The following is a 26,427-nucleotide window of genomic DNA, read 5'->3' on the forward strand; positions in this document are numbered from 1 at the left end:
AGAACGTTTCATGCATATTGCACACAATACGGCTGGCGGTCGTAGTCTGATTGGCTTTTCACAATTTCCAGGAGTGAGGCTGCGTTAGTTTATATCTGTGTGTGCTGGGAAATGATATTGTGTTGTGTTGAGTTGAGTTCCCAGGAAACTACAACATTTTGAGTGGCACATTTCAGCTCTGATTGTTTTATGATTCTGTCACAATAGGCTGTTATTTTAAGTCTTGAAAAACAAAACTAAACTGACAGAAACCAAAAGAAAAGTGCTGTTATTCATTTCACACGCAACATTAAAACACTGTAAATGAGACAAAAAAAGCATAATTTTTATTTTTTTCCAAAATTCCATTTAATTTTTTTCCAAATTCTGTTTGTTCCATTTTAATTTTTATGAATTATGTTTATTTTTTTCTCTTGTTTTAATTTTTTGTACTCCATTTTAATGGTTAAATTTAATTTTAGTAATCAAAAAGCATGTCTAATTAATTGAAATCAAGTAAATGTATACAATTAAACATCAATTTATTAAAAGTTCAACAAAAATGATATGTTTTTTAGGGACCTATGAAATATGTTTTATTTTTTTCTCAGATTTGGTTTTATTTTGACCTAATTCTGTTTTCTGTTTTAAACTTTCTGGATTTCATTTTAATGGTTTAATTAAATTTTAATAATCATAAAGCAAGTCTGATTAACTGAATTCATAAAAACAAAATTCAAATGAAATTTCTATGAAGTTGTTTTTGTTTTTCAGAAATTTTGTGTTGTGTATTTTAATTTTTCTGGCAATGAAATGAAGGCATAAAACATGAATTTAATTTATCTTTTAATCATATGATGTTAAACAAACGTTTTTGTCAAACAAAGTGCTTTACTGTTAAAATTAAAACTTTTAATATTGTGATTATTCCTTTAAAAATCAAGTTTTAATAATAACTTATTATTATTGTTAGTATTATTATTCCATTGAGATGTAGATAAATTCAACTGTACAACAAAAATATATTTCTGTGACAATTTCTTCAAGTTAAACAGAACTTTTATTTTGACGGGTTGCAGTAAAGACCATTGAGTTTCTGTGTGTTTATGATATGATGATAGCTTTTCTCAAATTAAACATGCTCATGAAGCGACTCTGGAGATGTTCATACATTTTCTGCATATTATAATTAATATATGAAATAACATGTTAAAATGCTGATAAAATACCTGATTGAGACGCTTCCACAGGTTGAGTACGGGTGAGAGTGCGTTAGACCAGATCTCTCTGTCGAATTTGGAGCCGGCGGCTACAGACCTGCTCAGAATCCTCAACTGAGAGATCACCTGCACACACACACACACACATGAGTTGATCTCAACGTACACTATCCTCCTCCTCTCTGTGATTGTGGCAAACTGCAGTGAAGGGGTGGGCGACTCTTACACATGATAAATTGGTCTCATTACAAGAGCTAAACACACACAGGCAGTCTCTACAGCAGTGTGTGTGTGTGGATCAGTCTAAACCTGACAGTGACAAATAGGAGCGCAGTGTAACCGTCTGAACACACAAAGAGAATGTGCGTGTGAAGTCAAGAAAGAGCGACAGTGAGCTGAATGGGAGTGATTTGCGTATTTCATTCAGTATAAAGCAGGATATTCATTCAGCTACACAGAACACCTTAGCAACTGCATAGCCAGAGCTGCGACTAAATGGTCACCTTTTTTGACCTTTTTTTAAAAGTAAAAAAATGAAGGAAAACTAATGCTTTGTGGCAAACAAATTTTTATAAAAAAAAAAAAAGACATGAAATTACCACTATAACCAGTAGATGGCAGCAGATTGACTTATCACTCTCTAATATATGGAAAAGTAGGAAAAATCAAAAAGTCTCATGAAAAACAAAAACTTTTCTTCAAATTGTGACTGAATTACACAGAAGCAAGTTAAGAGCGCTCATTTTATAATCACTGAAGCTGTCAGTCAGTTCAGTACGGTACATTTAATAAGAGTAGAATATTTACATTTTTCCACATAAAAATTTGTTTTTGCATGTTACTGTTGTCAATAAAGTTTTAGATAAAATTTTATCTGCGTCTCAATTCAAGCTCAGTGCTTTACTTTCAAATTTTTGGCTTTGGTCCTGTCGAAATGAAATGCTGCAACTTTTACGTTTTGTATGCAAATACATCCAAGACGACCAATCACAATTCAGCATGCAAATGTAAAATGATGTCATTGTTGCTGTCACATGGTAATACTGCAAGTTTTCGCTCTTCTCAAAAATATCCTCACAAATACAGTGAAAACTACCTGAAAACATCTGGAGAGATTTTAGCTGGATAAAAATGTTCATAAATTATGTAAAGAAAATCTAAAAATGTGAGACAATGTGAGTCCTCAGAAATACTGTGAGACAACCCTGCGTGTGTGAATGTACTTTGTCTGTCAGTGCATTGTGATCTCCACCCCACAGGAAAGAACCACACACACACACACACACACACACCTTTGATGTTGAGGAATGTCCTGCTCAGCACAATGTTCTCAAAACACCTCTGACCCCTCATGACCTCTACAGAAGCACACACACACACACACACACCTGTGAACTGATGATTCTCTGTGAAGAGCGCTCGATGTTTGCAGGCAGGCCGAAGAAACTGGGTCTGTCGTCTTCAGGAAGAGCGTCCACCACCGCACGATAATCCTGCACACATAGCGGGGTGACTTTAATCCAATCATGCAAAGGATTATTTGTAGAATCAGTCCAAAAATCATGCACAATTACAAGATCTGGATTCTATACAGCACACACAGTATTCAAACTGGGATGCGGTTCACTGACCGCTATGCTGCAGGAGTTGGGCAGGTGTATCTGAGCCGGGAAAGCGTGTGTTTTCTTGACACGAGAGTGTGTGTGAGACTGCATGAGGAGTTGAGCGTTAAAGAACTGCTGTAGGTACGAGCGAAGGATCCGCAGGTCACACACGTTATCGATGCGGCCGCCGTAGATGGCGTTTTCCAGGAGACCGTGCACGAATTCCCACTGAAACACCTTCCCACCTGAAATACACAAACACACGAAGAAAATCATACAGTGAGACAAGAGAACCGAAACATGCCACATGTGCAAAGATAAAAACATGGACACACACACCTTCAAACAGACGGTCAATGATCTCAAAGCCGGCTCTCAGGTCTGACAGAGAGAACTCGTAGAACTTCGTCCAACCCTGAGCGACACAAACACATCATCATCATCATCATCATCATCATCATCAGTTGAAATCAACTTCATATATTCAGCCTGTGCAACAGAAACTCACACTTGAAAAGTCTCTGAATCATGATTGAATATGGAGTCATGTTTCAAAAGCTAGACATGAATTTCCACAGACAAAGTGATTAATCTTTTCTTTGGCTCTAAATTGTTCCCAGACTTTTCACAACAGGCATCATTTATTCAAAGCAAATGTATGAAAGAAACCCTTTTTAAATGTCTGCCATCTGATAATGTAAAAGCTACTGACGTCAAAGTACTGGTGCTTCGGTATCAAGTCGATAAAACATTAAAAGATATTTACAGTATTGTATCTGTACGGAAGAGGATTAGGGACAAGAAATAATAAAAAAATAAAACCATCTCGAGATTAAAGTTGTTACATTTCGAGAAAAAAGTCGAGATAAAATGTTGAGAATAAAGTCATTAAATTACGAGAAAAAAGTTGTTAAATTACGAGAACAAATTCGTTAAATTATGAGAAAAATGTCATTATATTTCGAGAAAAAAAGTCGAGATAAAATGTTGAGAATAAACTTATTAAATTACGAGAAAAAAAATTTGTTAAATTACGAATTTGTTCTCATAATTTAACGACTTTTTTCTCGTAATTTAACGACTTTATTCTCATAATTTAATGACTTTATTCTCAACATTTTATCTCGACTTTTTTCTCGAAATGTAAAATTTTTCTCATAATTTAACAAATTTGTTCTTGTAATTTAACAACTTTTTTCTCGAAATTTAACGAGTTTTTTCTCATAATTTAATGACTCTATTCTCAACATTTTATCTAGACTTTTTTCTCGAAATTTAGCGAGTTTTTTTCTCGTAATTTAATGACTTTATTCTCAACATTTTATCTCGACGTTTTTCTCGAAATTTAACGATTTTTTTTCTCGTAATTTAATGACTTTATTCTCAACATTTTATCTCGACTTTTTTCTTGAAATTTAATGAGTTTTTTCTCGTAATTTAACGAGTTTATTCTCAACATTTTATCTCGACGTTTTTCTCGAAATTTAACGAGTTTTTTACTCGTAATTTAATGACTCTATTCTCAACATTTTATCTCGACTTTTTTCTCGAAATTTAACGAGTTTTTTCTCGTAATTTAATGACTCTATTCTCAACATTTTATCTCAACTTTTTTCTTGAAATTTAATGAGTTTTTTCTCGTAATTTAACGAGTTTATTCTCAACATTTTATCGATGTTTTTCTCGAAATTTAACGAGTTTTTTCTCGTAATTTAATGACTTTATTCTCAACATTTTATCTCGAATTTTTCTCGTAATTTAATGACTTTATTCTCAACATTTTATCTCGAATTTTTCTCGTAATTTAATGACTTTATTCTCAACATTTTATCTCGAATTTTTCTCGTAATTTAATGACTTTATTCTCAACATTTTATCTCGACTTTTTTCTCGAAATTTAACGAGTTTTTTTCTCGTAATTTAATGACTTTATTCTCAACATTTTATTTCGACTTTTTTCTCGAAATTTAACAACTTTAATCTCGAGATTATTATTTTTTTATTATTGCTTGGCCCTAATCTTCCGTATATCTGAGTGTATGTATATATATATATATATATATATATATATATATATACACACACACACACACACACACATACACCGATCAGGCATAACATTATGACCACCTTCCTAATATTGTGTTGGATCTCCTTTTGCTGCCAAATCAGCCCTGACCCGTCGAGGCATGGACTCCTCTAGACCCCTGAAGGCGTGCTGTGGTATCTGCACCAAGATGTTAGCATCAGATCCTTTAAGTCCTGTAAGTTGTGATGTGGATCCTCCATGGATCGGACTTGTTTGTTCAGCACATCCACAGATGCTCGATTGGATTTCATCAGACCAGGCCACCTTCTTCCATTGCTCCATGGTCCAGTTCTGATGCTCACGTGTCCACTGTTGGCTCTTTCAGTGGTGGACAGGGGTCAGCATGGGCACCCTGACTGGTCTGCAGCTATGCAGCTCCATACGCAACAAACTGTGATGCACTGTGTATTCTGACACCTTTCTATCAGAACCAGCATTAACTTCTTGAGCAGATTGAGCTACAGTAGCTCGTCTGTTGGATCGGAGCCTTCGCTCCCCACGTGCATCAATGATCTTGGCCGCCCATGACCCTGTCTCCTTCACCACTCTTCCTTCCTTGGAGCACTTTTAATAGATACTGACCACTGCAGACCGGGAACACCCCACAAGAGCTGCAGTTTTGGAGATGCTCTGACCCAGTCGTCTAGCCATCACATTTTGGCCCTTGTCAAACTCGCTCAAATCCTTACGCTTGCCCATTTTTCCTGCTTCTAACACATCAACACTGAGGACAAATGTTCACTTGCTGCTTAATATATCCACCCACTAACAGGTGCCGTGATGAAGAGATGATCAGTGTTATTCACTTCACGTGTCAGTGCTCATAATGTTATGCCTGATCGGTGTATAAATACAGTATATAAATATATATTTAAATAGTCTGTACACTTAACCCTCTGGAGTCTGAGGCTGATTTGGGGCTTGGAGAAGTTTTGACATGCCCTGACATTTGTGCTTTTTTCAGTTGTTCATAAACATATTAATGACAAAAGTGTCATTACACTGTATTCAGCACAAACTAGGCTACAATAATATGTGAGGAACATATACGTACATTTTTGTATTTTTGAAGGAATAATGTTTATGCGTGGTTATTGAAAAACAAAAAACTTAAGTCACTGAAATAAGGCCAGAAAAAGTATATTAAATCTGTGTTCATAAGACTTCTGGGTATTGGAGGTTGTAGACTAGAGTTTTTGCTTCAGAATTATGTAAAAATTATCCTTCCTACTCCTTCATATAAAACAATAGAGAGATTTAAATTTTCTAAGACACTTTTGGTCAAGAAACACAGTATGCATGGAGGCGTGAATGATCATGAATAATGGGTGATTCTCACCCGAGAAGAGAAAAGAATTGAATAATAATGACCTGAAATGACTTGCATATTAATGAGGCCTTTCAGTCAGGTAGGCTGTGAAAAAACCCTCTGTGATCATACTGATAACAGGATTAAAGTCCACTCAGGACAAAAAAAAAAACATGATTTTTGTGATCTCATGCATGCACGTATTATTGCACATGATATGAAGAAAATTTTGTATAGGCCTGTTAAATTACACTACCAGTCAAAAGATTGAACACATTGCCATTATAATGTTTTTAAAAGAAGTCTCAAGTCTCTAACCAAATAATGGTTTTCTATTTTAATATACTTTAAAATATAATGTATTTCTGTGATGCAACGCGTCTGAACATTCCTACCTCTAGGGCATTTCATATAGGCTACTATATTTGTTATATTATAGAGCCTAAATGTTGATGTGCAGTTGACAAACTATACATCATTAAAATGATCTAAGACTCAAGCTTCACATTTTGACTCTTAAAATCTTATATTGACCATAATTTCTTAATATGCTTAAAAGCATACACATTTGGAGAAATATTGATGGATTCTCATATGTTTATATCAATTTTCTATACAGACGAGTAATATTTATTATTCTATATTTATTGTCATCATTATGAGCGCTGGATGCTGTGTTTTTAATTCATACTTGAGCCGGAGGGCGCTCAGACCTCAGAGTGTTAACAGTCTACATATAAACATAAAATAGTAGTTTTGTTTGGCTGTGGAGCAAGAAACATATTTTCCTTCATACAACCCCTTTAAGAGACACTATCAGCCCAATGAATTGCTTTTCTCCTACACAGCTTATTAGATCCTGCCCACTTTAGGAGAGAGAGAGACCGATGGACTGAGCGAGACACATTATGAAAGAGAAAGGCAAAAGCATCAACTAATTAAATGGAGCTCTTCAAAGGCCTGGCGTGCAGTAGTTTAATTCAGAGTCTGAATTAATTACCCAAACAGATCCAAGAGCTCCTGTTTGAATTCCAGCGATTGTTTGAAGAAGAACTGCACATATGTACACTACTGGACAAATGTTTGGAATTATTATATATATATATATATATATATATATATATATATATATATATATATATATATATATATATATATATATATATATGACGAAGTCTCTTTTTCTCACCAAAAAATACCACAAAAATACAATAAAAACAGTTATATATTATTACAATTTAAATTATTATATATTATTACAATTTATTTACAGCATCATTACTCCAGTCTTCAGTGTCACACGATCCTTCAGAAATCATTCTAATATGATGATTTGCTGCTCAAGAAACATTTTTGATTATTATCAATGTTGAAAACAGTTGTGCTGCTTCATATTTTTGTGGAAACTGGCTTCTGAAAATTCAGCTTTGATCACAGGAATAAAATATAATCATATAGAAAACAGTTATTTGAAATTTCACAATATTATTGTTTTTCCTGTATTTTCGATCAAATAAATGCAGCCCTGGTGAGCAGAAGAGACTTTTTTCAAAAACATAAATTATTCTAAACTTTTGACCGGTAGTGTGTATATGTGTTCTGCAGTCATGTGACAGTGTACCTGAGGAATATAGTTGCGTCTCTCCTGACACACCGCGTGGAACCAGGCCAGGCAGAAGAGAGACTGAGCTCGAGTCAGGTGACCACCTTTACTGATCTGCTCTGCGCTCCAGGATTCATACGTCCTCTTCAGGTTCTTCTTGAGCCCTGGAGGAGCCTGAACACGCACACACACACACACACACACGTTATTGGCAGGTCTGAGATGCATCTCTGTTACTCTATGTAATATTGCTCTTTGAGCATAAACAACATCTGCAAAGTCATGAAGCTCAAAGTTCAATGCAAAGAGAGATTCTAAAACTTGTAACTTCTTCCTGAATCTCTCCATCAGTGTCGACTCCGGTTTGAACAATGTAAGGCTGAACACCGTTACTGACAATCCTCATTTTGGCTGCGTGAGATTCTCCAGCTTTGTTGTTGTTGAGCTGTTAAAGCTCCGCCCTCTTCTGGAGCAGCAGCTCATTTGCATTTAAAGGGACACACACAAAAACGCTGTGTTTTTGCTCAAATTTGACAAGCTATAATAAATGATCTGTGGGGGATTTTGAGCTGAAACTTTACAGACACATTCTGGAGACACCAGAGACTTATATTACATCTTGTGAAAGGGGGATTATAGGTCCACATTAAGATCATCAAAGTGAGAATTGATTAAAATCGAGAAATCAATATTCTCAACACACACTGACCTCATAGGTGACCTTCAGGCTGGACTGGAGCAGTATGGGAGTGAACTTCACATGGACCTCAGCAGTCAACCAGAGTCTGAAGCCGGCTTTGGGTTTCATACTGTTGATCTCCTGCACTCACACACACATTAGATGTCTCACTATAGCGAATTAAATCAATAAATGCAAAGCATCAAACCAATAACAATCTCTTCTGTGTGTGCTTCATAGTGATTCACTCTCTCACAGCCTCATCTGATTAACTCCAAACCCATTACAGATCTGCAGTGTGTTATACAACACACACATTTTTAGAAGGAGCAGAGAAATGAAAACAAAAAGCAATTAAAGTATCTGCAAGTAATCTCTCACATACAGATTCACTCTCACTTTACAACAACAGTCATTTCAGCTATAATTAATTCCACAGCACAGATAACAAGTGAAGACAGACAACAGACAGAGAGACAGAACGTCATAATGAAAAATACAGAGACGGAAAAAGACAGGAAGTTCATACCTTCTCCAGTAGGGGGAGCCACGCCGTGACGAGGTGCAGGTTTTTCAAGCACAGCCATTCACCAGAGCGAACACACTCTCTGAGTGCCTGGAGAGCCACGTCAGCCTGACCCTGACCCATCGCCACCTTCATTTACACAAATTAATGCTTTTATTCAGTAAGGATGCCTTAAATCAATCAAAAGTGACAGTAAAGACATTTATAATGTCACAAAAGATTCTATTTCAAATAAATTCTGTTCTTTTGAACTTTCTATTCATCAAAGAATCCTGAAAAATAAAAGGTTTCCACTAAAATATGAAGCAGCACAACTGTTTTCAACATTGATAATAATCAGAAATGTTTCTTGTGCAGCAAATCAGAATATTAGAATGATTTCTGAAGGATCATGTGACACTGAAGACTGGAGTAATGATGCTGAAAATTCAGCTTTGATCACAGGAATAAATGACATTTTAGCATATATTCATATATAGGAACTGTTTTAGTACTTTGTTTTAGTTACTTTAGAACTTCAACTTAAACTAAACGAATTCTGGTTTTAGTTTTAGTTAATGATAATAACCCGGCTTTCCATCAGGTGTATTTGTGTATAGTGTAATATGTGTGCGTGTGTGTGTGTGTGTGTGGGACCTCATGGTAGTTTTCTCGGCCCACGGTCTGACTGGCGAGATCCAGGAGCTCCTGAGACGGATCTGCACCGGCGGAGATGATCAGTAAGATGGGCTCAGACTCTAGCGTCTCTCCGTACAGACGCTTCAGATTCAACGGGGGAGGAGACAGTTCCCTCATGCCTACACACACACACACACACACACACACACACACGAGTAATGAGCATTAGTTCTAAATAAAGACAGACAAACTGAAGCAGACAGACAGACTGACAGGTAGACAGTTGTCAGCTGTAGACATGTCGTCCTCTAGGTAACCCCAGATACAGACAGACAGGTACTTTATTGATCCTGTGTGGGACACTGATGCGCATCAGCTGTCAGGTGACACTGATGATATTCAGATGCAGCGCAATCTATTAAAATGAAGCAGTTGGTGAGATCCAGCCCACCACGAGAACAATAATCATCCCAGTGTGATGAAGGAAGTTATTCATACAGTCAAAGTGCTTTACACTGCCATCATAAAGAGAAAATTATAAAAAATATAAAAAATAATTATATAAAATAGTATATATTTTTTAAAATCATGTAAGTATAAGGAATAAAATAATAATAAAAAGTGAAAGTTTAAAAAATTATTTTTATAAAAAAATAGTACTAAAGTACTAAAATTACTAAAAATGTAAAAAACTAAATAAAGCGAAATAAAAATACAAACCCGATTACAAAAAAGTTGGGACACTGCACAAATTGTGAATAAAAACAGAATGCAATGATGTGGAAGTTTCAAATTTCAATATTTTATTCAGAATACAACATAGATGACATATCAAATGTTTAAACTGAGTAAAAATGTATCATTTTAAGGGAAAAATAAGTTGATTTTAAATTTCATGGCATCAACACATCTCAAAAAAGTTGGCACAAGGCCATGTTTATCACTGTGTGGCATCCCCTCTTCTTTTTATAACAGTCTACAAACGTCTGGGGTCTGAGGAGACAAGTTGCTCAAGTTTAGGAATAGGAATGTTGTCCCATTCTTGTCTAATACAGGCTTCTAGTTGCTCAACTGTCTTAGGGCTTCTTTGTCGCATCTTCCTCTTTATGATGCACCAAATGTTTTCTATGGGTGAAAGATCTGGACTGCAGGCTGGCCATTTCAGTACCCGGATCCTTCTTCTACGCAGCCATGATGTTGTAATTGATGCAGTATGTGGTCTGGCATTGTCATGTTGGAAAATGCAAGGTCTTCCCTGAAAGAGACGACGTCTGGATGGGAGCATATGTTGTTCTAGAACTTGGATATACCTTTCAGCATTGATGGTGCCTTTCCAGATGTGTAAGCTGCCCATGCCACACGCACTCATGCAACCCCATACCATCAGAGATGCAGGCTTCTGAACTGAGCGCTGATAACAACTTGGGTTGTCCTTGTCCTCTTTAGTCCGGATGACATGGTGTCCCAGTTTTCAAATTTTGATTCGTCTGACCACAGAACAGTTTTCCACTTTGCCACAGTCCATTTTAAATGAGCCTTGGCCCAGAGAAAACGCCTGCGCTTCTGGATCATGTTTAGATATGGCTTCTTTTTTGACCTATAGAGTTTTAGCCGGCAACGGCGAATGGCACGGTGGATTGTGTTCACCGACAATGTTTTCTGGAAGTATTCCTGAGCCCATGTTGTGATTTCCATTACAGTAGCATTCCTGTATGTGATGCAGTGCCGTCTAAGGTTCCCGAAGATCAAGGGCGTCCAGTATGGTTTTCCGGCCTTGACCCTTACGCACAGAGATTGTTCCAGATTCTCTGAATCTTTGGATGATATTATGCACTGTAGATGATGATAACTTCAAACTCTTTGCAGTTTTTCTCTGAGAAACTCCTTTCTGATATTGCTGCACTATTTTTCGCCGCAGCATTGGGGGAATTGGTGATCCTCTGCCCATCTTGACTTCTGAGAGACACTGCCACTCTGAGAGGCTCTTTTTATACCCAATCATGTTGCCAACTGACCTAATAAGTTGCAAATTGGTCCTCCAGCTGTTCCTTACATGAACATTTAACTTTTCCAATATTTGGCATGACATTTCAAAATGTCTCACTTTCAACATTTGATATGTTATCTATATTCTATTGTGAATAAAATACAAGTTTATGAGATTTGTAAATTATTGCATTCCTTTTTTATTCACAATTTGTACAGTGTCCCAACTTTTTTGGAATCAGGTTTGTAAAAAAAATAATAAAATGAAAAAGTACATAAAAAATTACTAAAACAAACTAAAATTAAAAAATGAAAACTGAAAAAACAATTCAAAATATTAATACTATAATAGAATTTATTAATAGTATTTATTAGAATTTATGAATCCGTCATTCAATATTAAAGTTCCATTTAGTTAAAAAAGTGATATAAAAAGAATACATAAAAAAATACTATAATATATGAAAGTAAATTAATGTCAAATGTTTTTTTAAATTAGAAAGCTTATTGAATTGCACTAATTGAATAAAATATACATTGCATTTTAATGCATTGTATTTTAGGTTGTATTTTTAAACAGGCTGAATATGATGGAAGTGAAATCTGAAAGATGAATATGAATCTTCGAATTTTTAATAATAAAAATGTGGGTGAAATGTTTCGAAATGAAATATTCACAGCATAAATATATGACAATGTTGAATTTCAGCCCATAAAAACGCAAGCCCTAAAAATACAATGCATTAAAATGCAAGCACGGTTAACGCAATGCATATTTTTTTAAACTGCAATTCAACAAGCTTTTTTTTATTTCAAAAACATTTGGCATTATTTTATTTCCATAATAATAGCTCCTATATCTATTTATGTAAATGAACACATATCATAGACTTATTTGTTTTAGATAAAGTTAACTATTATCAAACAGTCTAACTCAAACCCTGAGAGAAAAAAAAAATAATAATAATAATTTTTCTGAATGAGGTCATTCCCAAATGCAGGTTTTCCAGGTTTAGATAACTTCAGAGGACAGTTTTGTTTGTAAACTATAGCTACACACACACACACACTCAATGCAGCACATCGTTGTCATTCCAGTCGAGCTCTGCACTCTTGAGAGGGGACCGAATATCTTCAAGCGACCTTACGTTTCCATTTCCATAGCAACCACAAGAACAGGCCAGCGCACCACTATTCTGTTCCGCAGAGCAGGCTTAACCTGGACAACAACACACACTCACATCTATTCTGACCGGCCCGTAACAGCCGTTAAATGACTCTGTAGCTTAGCGTCGCTTATAAGAGGATTAGAAACAAAGATCCATTAGCATTTAGAGTCAGCGTACACACAGTGACTCAGCGTTCGACATCAAACTCTGCGCTAACGGAGACATGGACGTCTCTCTCCCCCTCTCTCTCTCTCTCTCTCTCTCTCTGAGGAACACCGTTAAGACTCTGGAAAGCATCCGAGAGCCTTTCAACTGGATCCAACGTGAACACCCGCCAATGAGAGTGAAATTTGGCTTTGGCAAGTGAATAAAAACAGAGTTAGCAGCCAGTTGGACGCTTTTAGGAACTGCAGCTTCAGAACAGGAGCGTGACCTTCAGTGACGTCAGACAACAAATCAAAGAGATAAACGCAGACAACTGAAGATAAGATCAGTGACTGCCATCAGGGGAAGAGGAAATACAAACTAAACTGCTCTAATTATAATAAATGAAGATGTCTATACTGGACAAACTGATCTGTGATACTTAGTTTGAAGAGTAAGCCATAGTTTACTGCTTAAAAATACCACGGTATTAATGATACAGCAGAATCTCTGCATAAAATAAAATAATGTTAATGTATACAACTTGAAATGTTAAATGTTACAATTAGGATAAAAATAAAATAAAAATGTTAATTTATACAATTTGTAATGTTAAATGTTACAACATGGTTAAATAAAAAAAATAAAATACAATAAAATAAAAATGTCAATTTATACAACTTGTAATGTTAATTGTTACAACAGGGATAAATAAAATAAATAAATAAATAAATAAAAACTATAATTTATACAATTTGAAATGTTAAATGTTACAATAGGGTTAAAAAAAATAAAATAAAATGTTAATTAACACAACTTGAAATGTTGTATTACAGAAGAGCATTTAGGGCCAAGCAATAACAAAAAAATAAAACCATCTCGAGATTCAAGTCATTACAATGTGAGATTAAACTCGTTAAATTTTGAGAAAAAAGTTGTTAAACTTTAGGAAAAAACTCGAAATGAAATGTCGAGAATAAATTCATTAAATTTTGAGAATAAAGTCGTTATGTTTCGAGAAAAAAAGTTAAAACAAAATGTCGAGAATAAACTTGTTAAATTTTAAGAATAAAGTCATTGCGTTTAGAAAAGTTAAAGTTAGTTAAAGTTTAGTTAAATTTCAAGAAAAAAGTTGAAATAAAATGTTGAAAATAAACGCAAACATAACGACTTTATTCTCAAAATTTAATGAGTGTGTTCTCAACATTTCATTTGTACTTTTTTCTCGAAATTTTACAATTTTTTTCTCGAAACAACTTTTTTCTCTAAATGTAAAGATTTTATTCTCAACATTGTATTTCGACTTTTTTTATTGAAATATAATGACTATCATTATAATGACTTTAATCTTGAGATGATTTATTTCTTTGTTATTTCTTGGCCCTAATCCTCTTCCGTATTAAATGTTACAACAGGGTTAAAAAATAAAATAAAAATAAAATGTGAATTTTTACAACTTGAAATGTTAAATGTTATAATAAGGTTCACACTAAAGTAAAATTTAATTTACACAACTTAAAATGTTCATAATAAAAAAGTTTAAGACAAATGTATACAAATTGAAATGTTAAATGTTATAAATAATAAATGCTCGAAATAAAACACATTATTTGTTGTTGTTGACTGTTATTTCACTACACCTAAAGCATTAACTAATCTTGACAAACTGAATATTATTGTAAAATGTTATTTAGCTGTTTAACTGTCGTGCTGTATATATATTTGGAGTCAGCGGAGGCCAAGGCTCAGGGTAATTCTTCTGGACGTGGCGGCAGCAGGGGAAAAGGTCTTCTGCTAGTCAGGATGTGCTTAAAGATTTAGTGAGTTCTGCTTTAACTCCTAATGACGCGGCATTAGAGCTAATGGCAGTGGAACGGACATTACTATTCATGAGTAATGTTATTATTTATTTTAGCCTTGTAATAATTATAGCTTCAGCGTAACCCTGCATGCGAACCCATTCGATCTAGAGTGACGCATCGTCTTCAGCTGAGGTGTTCTTCACATTTATAGCTTGTTTACCACGAGAAAGAAGGAAAAGACAGATAGGATCAGTGACAAAGACAAAAACAGAGGAGAGAGGAACAGAAGGACCCCTGAGTGAAGGGTAATTGACACCGTAAGGTGTTTTGAGCGCTGAAGAACGTCCTGTAAGGTGTGTGTGTGTGTGTGTGCGAGCCTTGGGGGAGATACACTCAGTGTGTGTGTGTGTGTGTGTGTGTGTCGTCTCAGACCTGGACATGCCGAGCCTTCTGCAGGCTCTTTCAGGAGAAAACTGTGTCTGTGTTGTTTACAGGAAAATATACAGTTCTGATTATCTCCACGGAAGCGAGACGGTGGTGGCTGGAAAACCATCAGGAGATCTGCCAGCCTCCATCAACTACACACACACACACACACACACACACATACACACAACCTTTAGTCTCCATCAAGCACTGAGATCCAACCAAGCAGAACTATAAGAAACTCTTGCTAACTTATAATCCAGAGACAGTTCTTAAAGGAACAGCGCACTGTTTTATATTTTTGAAAGAAGTCTCTTCTGTTCACCAAGGCTGCATTTATTTGATCAAAAATACAGTAAAAACAGTGAAATATTATTACAATTTAAAACAGCTGTTTTCTATGTGAATATATAGTAAAAATGTAATTTATTTCAGTGATCAAAGCTGAATTTTCAGCATCATTACTCCAGTCTTCAGTGTCACATGATCCTTCAGAAATCATTCTAATATGATGATTTGATGCTCAAGAAACATTTATGATTATCATCAATGTTGAAAACAGTTTCATATTTTTGTGGAAACTGATATATTTTATTATTCAGGATTGTTTGATGAATAGAAAGTAGGGCTGCACGATTATGACAAATCATAATTGTGGGATTATTCCCTTGAAACTGTAATTGCGATTAATTATGATGATTACAATTTATATTGAATGATGTTTTAATAGCTTAATACCAATGTTTGAAGCAACTACATGCCTTAGTTTTATATAAAAATAAAAAACAAGCTAAAAACACTTCCTAAAAATGTTTTGTTTTTATTACTTTTTCCTGGTTTCATTTGCACCGCCAGTAGGAACTCTGAAGTGATGTAAACTGCGCTTGATGTGACTTTTATTTTGAAGGTGCTGAGAACAGCTCAGCCAGATTTTCTATCTTCATTAGTTTATGATCTGTTTAACAGTCCTGTCTAATACATTATTAGATGGAACTGTTATATAAAGAAAGTAGAAAGCACATGAAAATATTAGCTTTTGCCGTGTGGTTGATGCTCAATGTCGCTAGCTGAGCAGAAATACATAATCGTTTCGCTTGGTCCGCTCAAAGTCGCACTGGATTTCCTCTTTAGCGTAAGGGTGAGAGGTCCATCTATCACTGTTTTCCATATTTGTAGAGTTAACTCATGGAGTAAATATATAGGCTGTGTACACGGCTTTTTAAAAATGGTGGGTGCTGGCGTTTCGCGTGCATTTGACATATCAGTGTTCACCTACGTCACTGGTAGTTCCTTTTGTGCTGGGTTACACTCTGAAGTAGTTGTGATTCACATCTCACAACGTAACATGCTCTAAACACACCTCTTAAACACGCAGAATAATGTAAGTGGATATATATTTTTTTTGTAACTGCGCCTTTGAACAGTTACGAAATTGCGGCATCCGTAATCGTAATCACTAGGGCTGGGTATTGACACAATTTTCACAATTCGATTCAATTACTATTCACATGCTTTCGATTTGATTGCGATTTCGATTCGATATTGATTATTTTGGATGAATTCAGATTATTTTGGATTTTTTAAAATATAAACATATAAATTGCAGCTGTCATAACTGATTTATTCAAACATGCATTAAATACTGAAGAACAGTATAATGAATATGTAACGGTGCATAGCTATATTTATCAGAATGTTGCTTTCTAGAGTCACTTTTCTAGCTGACTAATGAGTTTATGGTCACTGAATATGTTTTTCTGAGGTAAATGTGACGTTACGTGACATTGTTTACAAGCTGTTTTATTGACATCTTTCCGAGGTTGAAACACTGATTGAGCGATTACACGAGACATGATACGGATTTCAGTAAGTTGTACTGTATATTTTAACATACCTTCAGATGTTCATGCATGTTTATTGCGCTGTAACTGGTATTAAAGCGGAGGAGAGGATGATCACATGCTTCTCTTTAACTGAGGCGCTAAAGCGATCTGTCATGCCACATTAAACAGCGCCAAAATGGTATTTATTTTTTAATCTCATAATAAGATGGACGCCATTTGAAATCTGAGACTTGCTTCATATCAAAACTAACAAAGCACAAAGATTATTGCGATTTATTGGATGGGAGAGGCTACATATTCTGCTCATTCATCAACTGAAAACAGACTAGACTAATCGATTCTTGGATTTAAGAATCAATATCGGTTCGTAAAAACGAGAATCGATTAAAATCGAGAAATCAATATTTTTTACCCAGCCCTAGTAATCACAATTAAAAAATTAAAAAATTGTGAAGCCCTAATAGAAAGTAACTTCATTTACTTGAAATAGACTCTTTTATAACATTATAAATGTCTTTACTGTGTCTTTTGATCAATTTATTGCATCCTTGATGAATAAAAGTATTAATTTCTTTCACAGACTGAAGCACTCAGTAAGTTGTATTTAGAAACAGGTTATGTTCCAGGTGCTCATCCACTGCATTGTACAGTGAGAAGCACTCGCATCCAGACAGTTAAGGCAATGAGGTTTTGTCTGGCATCATTACCACGGTCAACTACATTAAACCGAGACCGCAGACAGGCCGACTCTTGTCAGCACTCAGACAACAGATGAGCACCGATCGCATAAACACATACTGTTAAAAATATATCCCAGTCTCCCTATAGTCCTCCCTCTCTCTTCCACCACCAAAATCAATAGCGTTTGTAAAAATGAATTACAGAGTACACTGGAAATGCTAATCACAGACTAACCAATGGTTCGCCCTTGGACTAAATGTCTTGCATACTAAACCACAGTCGCTGGCAAGCAAGCCATTTTATTTGCTAATTAGGCAATTAATTTTACTGAATGTGACTGCGGAACCGCTGGTGAAGGCAAAGCTGCTGTATTATCAGTAACGAGACCCGTGTGTGTGTGTGTGTGTGTGTGAGAGAGAGAGAGAGACCGGGAGAGTGTTTGGAAATGAGAAGGCTGCTGTTCACACTGATGATTTGTGCTGTTTCCAGGACTCTAAGGTTACACATCACCCACTATGACCCCAAAACAGAGGGTTTTATGCCAGCTGTCAGTAGGTTTGGGTATCATCGGCTCAGCACTGAAAACAAATGGTCCAAGATTTCTACCAGAAGCAAGGTAAGATATAATTATCAGGTTCAAGCGCTTTAAGGCCTTTAAGCTCATGAGTAAAAAGGTATTATGTTTTAATTAGCAAGCCTGTAACCATCTCGATCATAGATGGAAAAGACCATTTACAGCCAATACAGGCAATTTACCAATGGAAATACATGTTTTTTAAAGCTTTTTAACAGTTATCAAGGTTGAGCCAAAACCCTAGGACTAGTCCTAGGACTGGTTTTTGAAATAATCTCCGATATTTAACGAATGATTCGGTGGACAGTGGTGGTTCTAGAGGCAAAGTTGCTCAGAATGAGGAGTTCTACAAATGTGGTTTGAATGTCGTGGGTGAAAATCACGCGATACACGACCCTTTACGCACGTGAAAAATGCGAAGGCACGGGTGGCAGATTTCTTTAAAATTTCTCACAGTCAAACAGGCACAGCGAGTTTTGTTCCGATCGGCCTCTGTTAACCTCATCTGATAGCTGCTCAAACTTCAATGGCCGATAGCGGACATGTTTTTAAGACATGTCAATGTCCTCATAGACAGTCATGGCACCTCGGACAAAGACACTGCATGCCAATTTTCAAGTCAATCGGACTAACGGTGAAGTAGTTATAGCCATTTTCAATTTTTTTTCCCTGTTATAGCGCCACCACGTGGCCAGTCGCCGCATCCTTTTTCACACGACCACAGAACGTGCTCTTACATAGGTGTACCAAGTTTGGTGAAAATATCTCATTCCGTTCACGAGTTAAAGCCATTTTAGTAAAAGTGAAATGTTTTGGGGGCCCTTAGGGACCATGAATCAGAATTTCAACTGTTTTTGATAACTATTGACATTCAGACTCCAGAGAATCTCACTGCACTGGTTTGGTTACGATCGGGTCAAAAACCTAGGACTAGTTCGTAAAAGTAGGTTTTTCAAAAAATCCAAAATGCCCTATGTTAGCCTACGCCTAACAGTTCAGAAGTTATGAGCCATTTCGTACTTTTCATTGCTGTAACGCCCCCTTCAGGTCGATCCTTCGTGACGTTGTAGATGGTGTGAACACTACCAGCCCTCAAACTTTCAAGACTCTACAACTTACAGTTTGGTCTTCCCAATCACTTTTAGAGGAGAATGCTGATCCTTGGAAATTTTAACAATTACAATAGAGTTTCAGCGCTACACGCTTGAACCCCTAATAATGTACACACCTTTTGTTGTATTATTTTTTTAATCTATATCTATCCGTGATCTTCAAGACTGGAGAAACAGTGTAAAATCTGATCGATCAGCACAAACAGGTAATGGAGTCAGGGCTTTGGCTCAGGATGGATTCAATTAAATATTGAAATGTACAAATTGCCAAATCGATCAGAACAACCTCATCTACTGTCTGAATTCAGAGTCTCTCCTGATGGACGGTTGCTGCCTGTTATCATGATCTAAACTAAAACTGTAACATTATTAGATGAACAAATCTTTACAAACATTATTCAGACAGCTTAAATGCTAACACACAAGCCTACGAATAAAAATCAGCTCCACAGAGCTTTGGTCTCACAGCTGATGAATTAAAAGAGAAAAGTGGAGGACTTTAAAAACACATTTCTGTCAAGAGTTCAATTGGTAGTTCTCTCATAAATTTCAGTAAGTGAGGCAAACTGCTGTTTAAGGACATGAGGTATAAAGTCCAAGCATGAATCGATAATTGTAAAATAACACCATTTCCATCATCAAATTCCTCAAACCATGAGCTGAACAGAGACGTGAGCACCTCCCTCTGCTGGAGGACTCTCACACTGAACCGTCACAACTCGTCTCCATCACTGCTGTACTTCTCATATCATCAGTTTTATGTGCGCTTCACGCTACAGTTCCACCTGTGCTCATCAGTGTAACTGCTGTAATTCACTGGAATCGTTAGACATGCTAATAAAACACACACAGACTCCAATAAAAGAACAAATTAACTGGAATAAATCTAGAGAAGATGAAGACGGAGAAAAAGAAACTTCATACAGACGAAACATTTCAGTCCTTGAGAAACCAAGAGGAACAGAGGAGCTGAAACATCTATCTATCTATCTATCTATCTATCTATCTATCTATCTATCTATCTATCTATCTATCTATCCATTTACCAGTCTATTTATCTATCTATCTGACAGTCAGTCCATCCATCCATCCGTCCACGTCCATCCATCCATCAATTTAACAGTCTATCTATCCTTTTATTGATCTACAAACCCGATTCCAAAAAAGTTGGGACATTGTACAAATTGTGAATAAAAACAGAATGCAATGATGTGGAAGTTTCAAATTTCAATATTTTATTCAGAATACAACATAGATGACATATCAAATGTTTAAACTGAGAAAATGTATCATTTTAAGGGAAAAATAAGTTGATTTTAAATTTCATGGCATCAACACATCTCCAAAAAGTTGGGACAAGGCCATGTTTACCACTGTGTGGCATCCCCTCTTCTTTTTATAACAGTCTGCAAACGTCTGGGGACTGAGGAGACAAGTTGCTCAAGTTTAGGAATAGGAATGTTGTCCCATTCTTGTCTAACAGGCTTCTAGTTGCTCAACTGTCTTAGGGCTTCTTTGTCGCATCTTCCTCTTTATGATGCGCCAAATGTTTTCTATGGGTGAAAGATCTGGACTGCAGGCTGGCCATTTCAGTACCCGGATCCTTCTTCTACGCAGCCATGATGTTGTAATTGATGTAGTATGTGGTCTGGCATTGTCATGTTGGAAAATGCAAGGTCTTCCCAGAAAGAGACGACGTCTGGATGGGAGCATATGTTGTTCTAGAACTTGGATATACCTTTCAGCATTGATGGTGCCTTTCCAGATGTGTAAGCTGCCCATGCCACACGCACTCATGCAACCCCATACCATCAGAGATGCAGGCTTCTGAACTGAGCGCTGATAACAACTTGGGTTGTCCTTGTCCTCTTTAGTCCGGATGGCATGGCGTCCCAGTTTTCCAAAAAGAACTTCAAATTTTGATTTGTCTGACCTCAGAACAGTTTTCCACATTGCCACATTTTAAATGAGCCTTGGCCCAGAGAAAACGCCTGCACTTCTGGATCATGTTTAGATATGGCTTCTTTTTGACCTATAGAGTTTTAGCCGGCAACGGCGAATGGCACGGTGGATTGTGTTCACCGACAATGTTTTCTGGAAGTATTCCTGAGCCCATGTTGTGATTTCCATTACAGTAGCATTCCTGTATGTGATGCAGTGCCGTCTAAGGGCCCGAAGATCACGGGCATCCAGTATGGTTTTCCGGCCTTGACCCTTATGCACAGAGATTGTTCCAGATTCTCTGAATCTTTGGATGATATTATGCACTGTAGATGATGATAACTTCAAACTCTTTGCAATTTTTCTCTGAGAAACTCCTTTCTGATATTGCTGCACTATTTTTCGCCGCAGCATTGGGGGAATTGGTGATCCTCTGCCCATCTTGACTTCTGAGAGACACTGCCACTCTGAGAGGCTCTTTTTATACCCAATCATGTTGCCAACTGACCTAATAAGTTGCAAATTGGTCCTCCAGCTGTTCCTTACATGAACATTTAACTTTTCCGGCCTCTTATTGCTACCTGTCCCAACTTTTTTGGAATGTGTAGCTCTCATGAAATCCAAAATGAGCCAATATTTGGCATGACATTTCAAAATGTCTCACTTTCAACATTTGATATGTTATCTATATTCTATTGTGAATAAAATATAAGTTTATGAGATTTGTAAATTATTGCATTCCTTTTTTATTCACAATTTGTACAGTGTCCCAACTTTTTTGGAATTGGGTTTGTATCTATCTATCTATCTATCTATCTATCTATCTATCTATCTATCTATCTATCTATCTATCTATCTGACAGTCAGTCCATCCATCCATCCGTCCACGTCCATCTATCCATACGCCATCCATGCATCATCCATCCATCCATCCATTTAACAGTCTATCTATCTATCTATCTATCTATCTATCTATCTGTCCGTCCATGCAGACATTATTATAAGGCTAATTGTGCATGTTTGTGTCCTCAGGTTTTTCAGTATAAGGACAAGTTGTGTGTGTGTGCACGTTTGTGTGTATTGCAGGTAAAAGAGATGAATGTTGTATTTGCTCAGGTTTTAATTGTGTCTCATTGGAAGTGGCCCTAGAGAGCATCAATCAGCACTAATTGTGTGTGTGTGGTTTCACACTTGGCTGATTTGAAAGTTATAAGCTGATGACTAAACCTAAATCAATAGCCCTGTATCGACCACACACACACAGACACACACACACACACACACATATACACACACACACACACACACACACACACACAGCTATGCGTGAGGTATTTATAATATATCTGAAGGTTGAGTTCACTCTGTGAGTCATAATTAAACTCAAGAGACACAAACTGATGACAAAGAGTGAGAGTCAGCCATCAGATACTGTATTATACATGCCTGATTCTGATCTGTGTGTGTGTGTCGTCTCTCTTCACTTACCCAAAGCTTGAGAGGCAAATGCTGCCATGGCACTCTGTAACCGATCTGGCCGTAACGCCTGAACCACCAACAACTGTGAAAGAAACAGGGAAATAAAGAGTCAGTTTCATCTGAGTACTCTGATTGGTGCATACTGTTGATTGACAGCTGACCTGCTGAAAGAGGGAGATCTTCTTGGCAATGGGAGGCGGGATTTCCTGTTCGCAGCAGGAACTGCGTGAGAATGTGAGCCACAGGTCTGCATCATTCAGACAGAGAGACTGATACAACACTGGAAACGTGCTCTGAAGAGAGACACGGAGAGAACTTTTTATTTATTCATCCAAAATTTGCCAAAGCTGTGACATTCCGTGTTATACTGTATATTCCATTTTTATGGCTGGTTTCCGCTCATGTTTTCTGCATCACGGGACTCATAGGCCCTTATTACCTTGAGAAGAGCCACAGCCATCAGCCTCTCCTGATCAATCCAAGACGGAAACTGTTCTCGCAGAGACTTCTGGGAGTCCTGAAGAAAGAGAGAGAATTTATTTGACTGAGGAGAGGAGATGAGTGTTATTTCATCGAGAAAAATATGGAGAGATTCATACCGTCTTCCGAACCATGTCTCCAACGATCAGGCCAATGAACACGTCCCATTCCTGCAGTCATCAGAGCGCCACAAACACACAAGAGTGATTCAGTTTTATTGTGCTTTACTGGCAGGAATAATAACAACACATTTGTCTTGTCAGAGCCGCTGCTGTAGACGACCCAAAACAGAAACGTTATCATTCATTCAGGATTCCTTATGAGAGTTTAGTGCTCACACTAGAGACACACGGTTCGATTCAAACACCCACACGATCTTATTCCTAAATGACAACGATTTGCCTGCTTATTAAACCTTTGACAACTACGATCACAGTGAACATTCAGATCTGCGTTCTGATCCAGAGACAGCAGTTGTCATGAATAGATATAAAACCGCTTCACTTTCAACCACACAGTATTGTATTTCTGTCTAACAATCATTCAAATGATCACAGAAGTGCTGGGATAAACATTTATAGTTTGGATATAAACACTGATGTCTATGGTAGCGATTAAAATAGAGCAAATCACCATTTATAAATATTAACCTGATGCTTCAAATAAAAAAATATACGTTACACCAGTAGGTGGCGACAAGTGTATGTTAAAAAATGTATTTGTCACTGAATCATTTATTCAAAAGATTCATTTAAAAATGCTGATTCATCCAGTAATGAAATAAGTGAAGGCTTTATGAGTGAGTCATTGAATCATTCATTCAAGAGATTCATTTAAAAACGCTGATGTATTTAGTAATTAAATAAGTGAAGGCTTTATAAGTGAGTCACTGAATCATTCACTCAAGAGATTTATTTAAAAACACTGATTCATCCAGTAATGTGAAGGCTTTGTGAGTGAGTCAATGAATCAATGAATCATTCATTCAAGAGATTCATTCAAAAACGCTGATTCATCCAATAATGAAATAAGTGAAGGCTTTATGAGTGAGTCATTGAATCGTTCATTCAAGAGAATGCTGATTCATCCAGTAATGAAATAAGTGAAGGCTTTATGAGCGAGTCATTGAATCAATCATTCAAGAGATTCATTCAAAAACACTGATTCATCCAGTAATGAAATAAGTGAAGGCTTTATGAGTGAGTCATTGAATCGTTCATTCAAGAGAATGCTGATTCATCCAGTAATGAAATAAGTGAAGGCTTTATGAGTGAGTCATTGAATCAATCATTCAAGAGATTCATTCAAAAACACTGATTCATCCAGTAATGAAATAAGTGAAGGCATTATGAGCGAGTTACTGAATCATTCATTCAAGAGATTCATTTAAAAACACTGATTCATCCAGTAATGAAATAAGTGAAGGCTTTATGAGCGAGTCATTGAATCGTTCATTCAAGAGATTCATTTAAAAATGCTGATTCATCCAGTAATGAAATAAGTGAAGGCTTTATGAGCAAGTCATTGAATCGTTCATTCAAGAGATTCATTTAAAAATGCTGATTCATCCAGTAATGAAATAAGTGAAGGCTTTATGAAGGCTTTCATTCAAGAGATACATTTAAAAATGCTGATTCATCCAGTAATGAAATAAGTGAAGGCTTTATGAGCGAGTCATTGAATTGTTCATTCAAGAGATTCATTCAAAAACACTGATTCATCCAATAAAGAAATAAGTGAAGGCATTATGAGTGAGTCATTGAATCATTCATTCAAGAGATTCATTTAAAAATGCTGATTCATCCAGTAATGAAATAAGTGAAGTCTTTATGAGCGAGTCATTGAATCGTTCATTCAAGAGATTAATTCAAAAACGCTGATTCATCCAATAATGAAATAAGTGAAGGCATTATGAGTGAGTCATTGAATCATTCGTTCAAGAGATTTGTTTAAAAATGTTGATTCATCTAGTAATGAAATAAGTGAAGGCTTTATGAGTGATTCATTGAATCATTAATTCAAGAGATTCATTAAAAAACGCTGATTCATCCAGTAATGAAATAAGTGAAGGCTTTATGAGTCATTGAATCATTCATTCAAACCGAATAAATATTTTTAAATAGCAAATCTATTTAAAATCTGCAGCAAACTAAAATTTTGTCACAAATACTAAGTAAAGTAAATCACATGTTATTTTCTTTAGTTGACTTTTCAGAATCATGGGAGAATCAAAAAAACTCTACACACACACACACACACACACACACACACACACACACACACACACACACACACACTTACGTTCTCCTGGAACAGTTCTGGGTTCATTCCCTTCACAAAGTGCAGCGCGAACATCAACTGATCCGCCTGTAAACGGACGCACAGATTCATCATTTTAGATGAGAATATTCAGATTCCCAGTGACTGCATGAACTGATGAAATGTATACCTTAAGTGCAATATAAATCGCTTTAGATAAAAGCGTCTGTCAAATGCATAAATGAATGAATGTGACACATTGCCAGTGCTGGAGGGCCATTCACACTTTTCCACTAAAGAAAAGCAGGTTCTGTCAACATGCTGAACACATTCAGTCAGCAGACAAACACTACTAATTTTGTTGGGCAGCATCAAATCAAACTGTCTGAAATAAAATGATTTAATTTACAAATATATACTCATAAATGAGATGATTGCCATGCGAGGGCTCTGATTGGTGCTGGGGGTTTTAGGTGGGCGGGGTCGTCTCAATGGGAACATAATGCGGGATTCAGTGTGTGTGTTACCTTGAAGAGTGAGCGGCAGATATACTCGTACACCATGTTCTTCAGACTGATCTCCAGCGTGGAGATCCTCACATCGGTGCTCTCGCTTTCCTGCATCACACACACACAGTTAGCTTCACTAATGCATTATTTTGTCAGTGCATGTGTGTGTGAAGTGTGTTTCCACGTCACCTGTTCAGTCTGCAGAGCTCTGTGGAAGAGTCGCAGGAACGACACCAGACTGAACCTGTACATGTTATTAATCTTGGACAGATCCGTGATCACAAAGTACATCTTACTGGCGGTCTCTGCTAGCGGCAGGTACGCGTCCCTTTCCTACAGACACATGGACACAGACTGATGTTACACTGGTGCCACCTGCTGTTTCATTCATTCC

General features: G+C 36.6%; 1 protein-coding gene across 1 annotated transcript in view; it reads right to left on the reverse strand.

The window, feature by feature from the left end:
- LOC125248291 (cytoplasmic dynein 2 heavy chain 1) overlaps window positions 1–26,427 on the reverse strand; it is a 108,080-nt gene that overhangs the window by 9,045 nt on the left and 72,608 nt on the right. The window contains exons 70-84 of the mRNA XM_048160010.1: window positions 26,223–26,366; window positions 26,052–26,141; window positions 25,567–25,632; window positions 23,385–23,435; window positions 23,225–23,302; window positions 22,947–23,078; window positions 22,795–22,867; window positions 9,646–9,806; window positions 9,013–9,138; window positions 8,514–8,624; window positions 7,823–7,978; window positions 3,143–3,218; window positions 2,831–3,048; window positions 2,588–2,692; window positions 1,209–1,325 (exon numbers count right to left, since the gene is read on the reverse strand). Of these exons, the coding sequence (XP_048015967.1) occupies window positions 1,209–1,325; window positions 2,588–2,692; window positions 2,831–3,048; window positions 3,143–3,218; window positions 7,823–7,978; window positions 8,514–8,624; window positions 9,013–9,138; window positions 9,646–9,806; window positions 22,795–22,867; window positions 22,947–23,078; window positions 23,225–23,302; window positions 23,385–23,435; window positions 25,567–25,632; window positions 26,052–26,141; window positions 26,223–26,366 (1,704 nt within the window). The remainder of the gene's footprint in view (window positions 1–1,208; window positions 1,326–2,587; window positions 2,693–2,830; window positions 3,049–3,142; window positions 3,219–7,822; window positions 7,979–8,513; window positions 8,625–9,012; window positions 9,139–9,645; window positions 9,807–22,794; window positions 22,868–22,946; window positions 23,079–23,224; window positions 23,303–23,384; window positions 23,436–25,566; window positions 25,633–26,051; window positions 26,142–26,222; window positions 26,367–26,427) is intronic.

This window comes from Megalobrama amblycephala, linkage group LG16, assembly GCF_018812025.1.
Source record: "Megalobrama amblycephala isolate DHTTF-2021 linkage group LG16, ASM1881202v1, whole genome shotgun sequence".
Taxonomy (NCBI): domain Eukaryota; kingdom Metazoa; phylum Chordata; class Actinopteri; order Cypriniformes; family Xenocyprididae; genus Megalobrama; species Megalobrama amblycephala.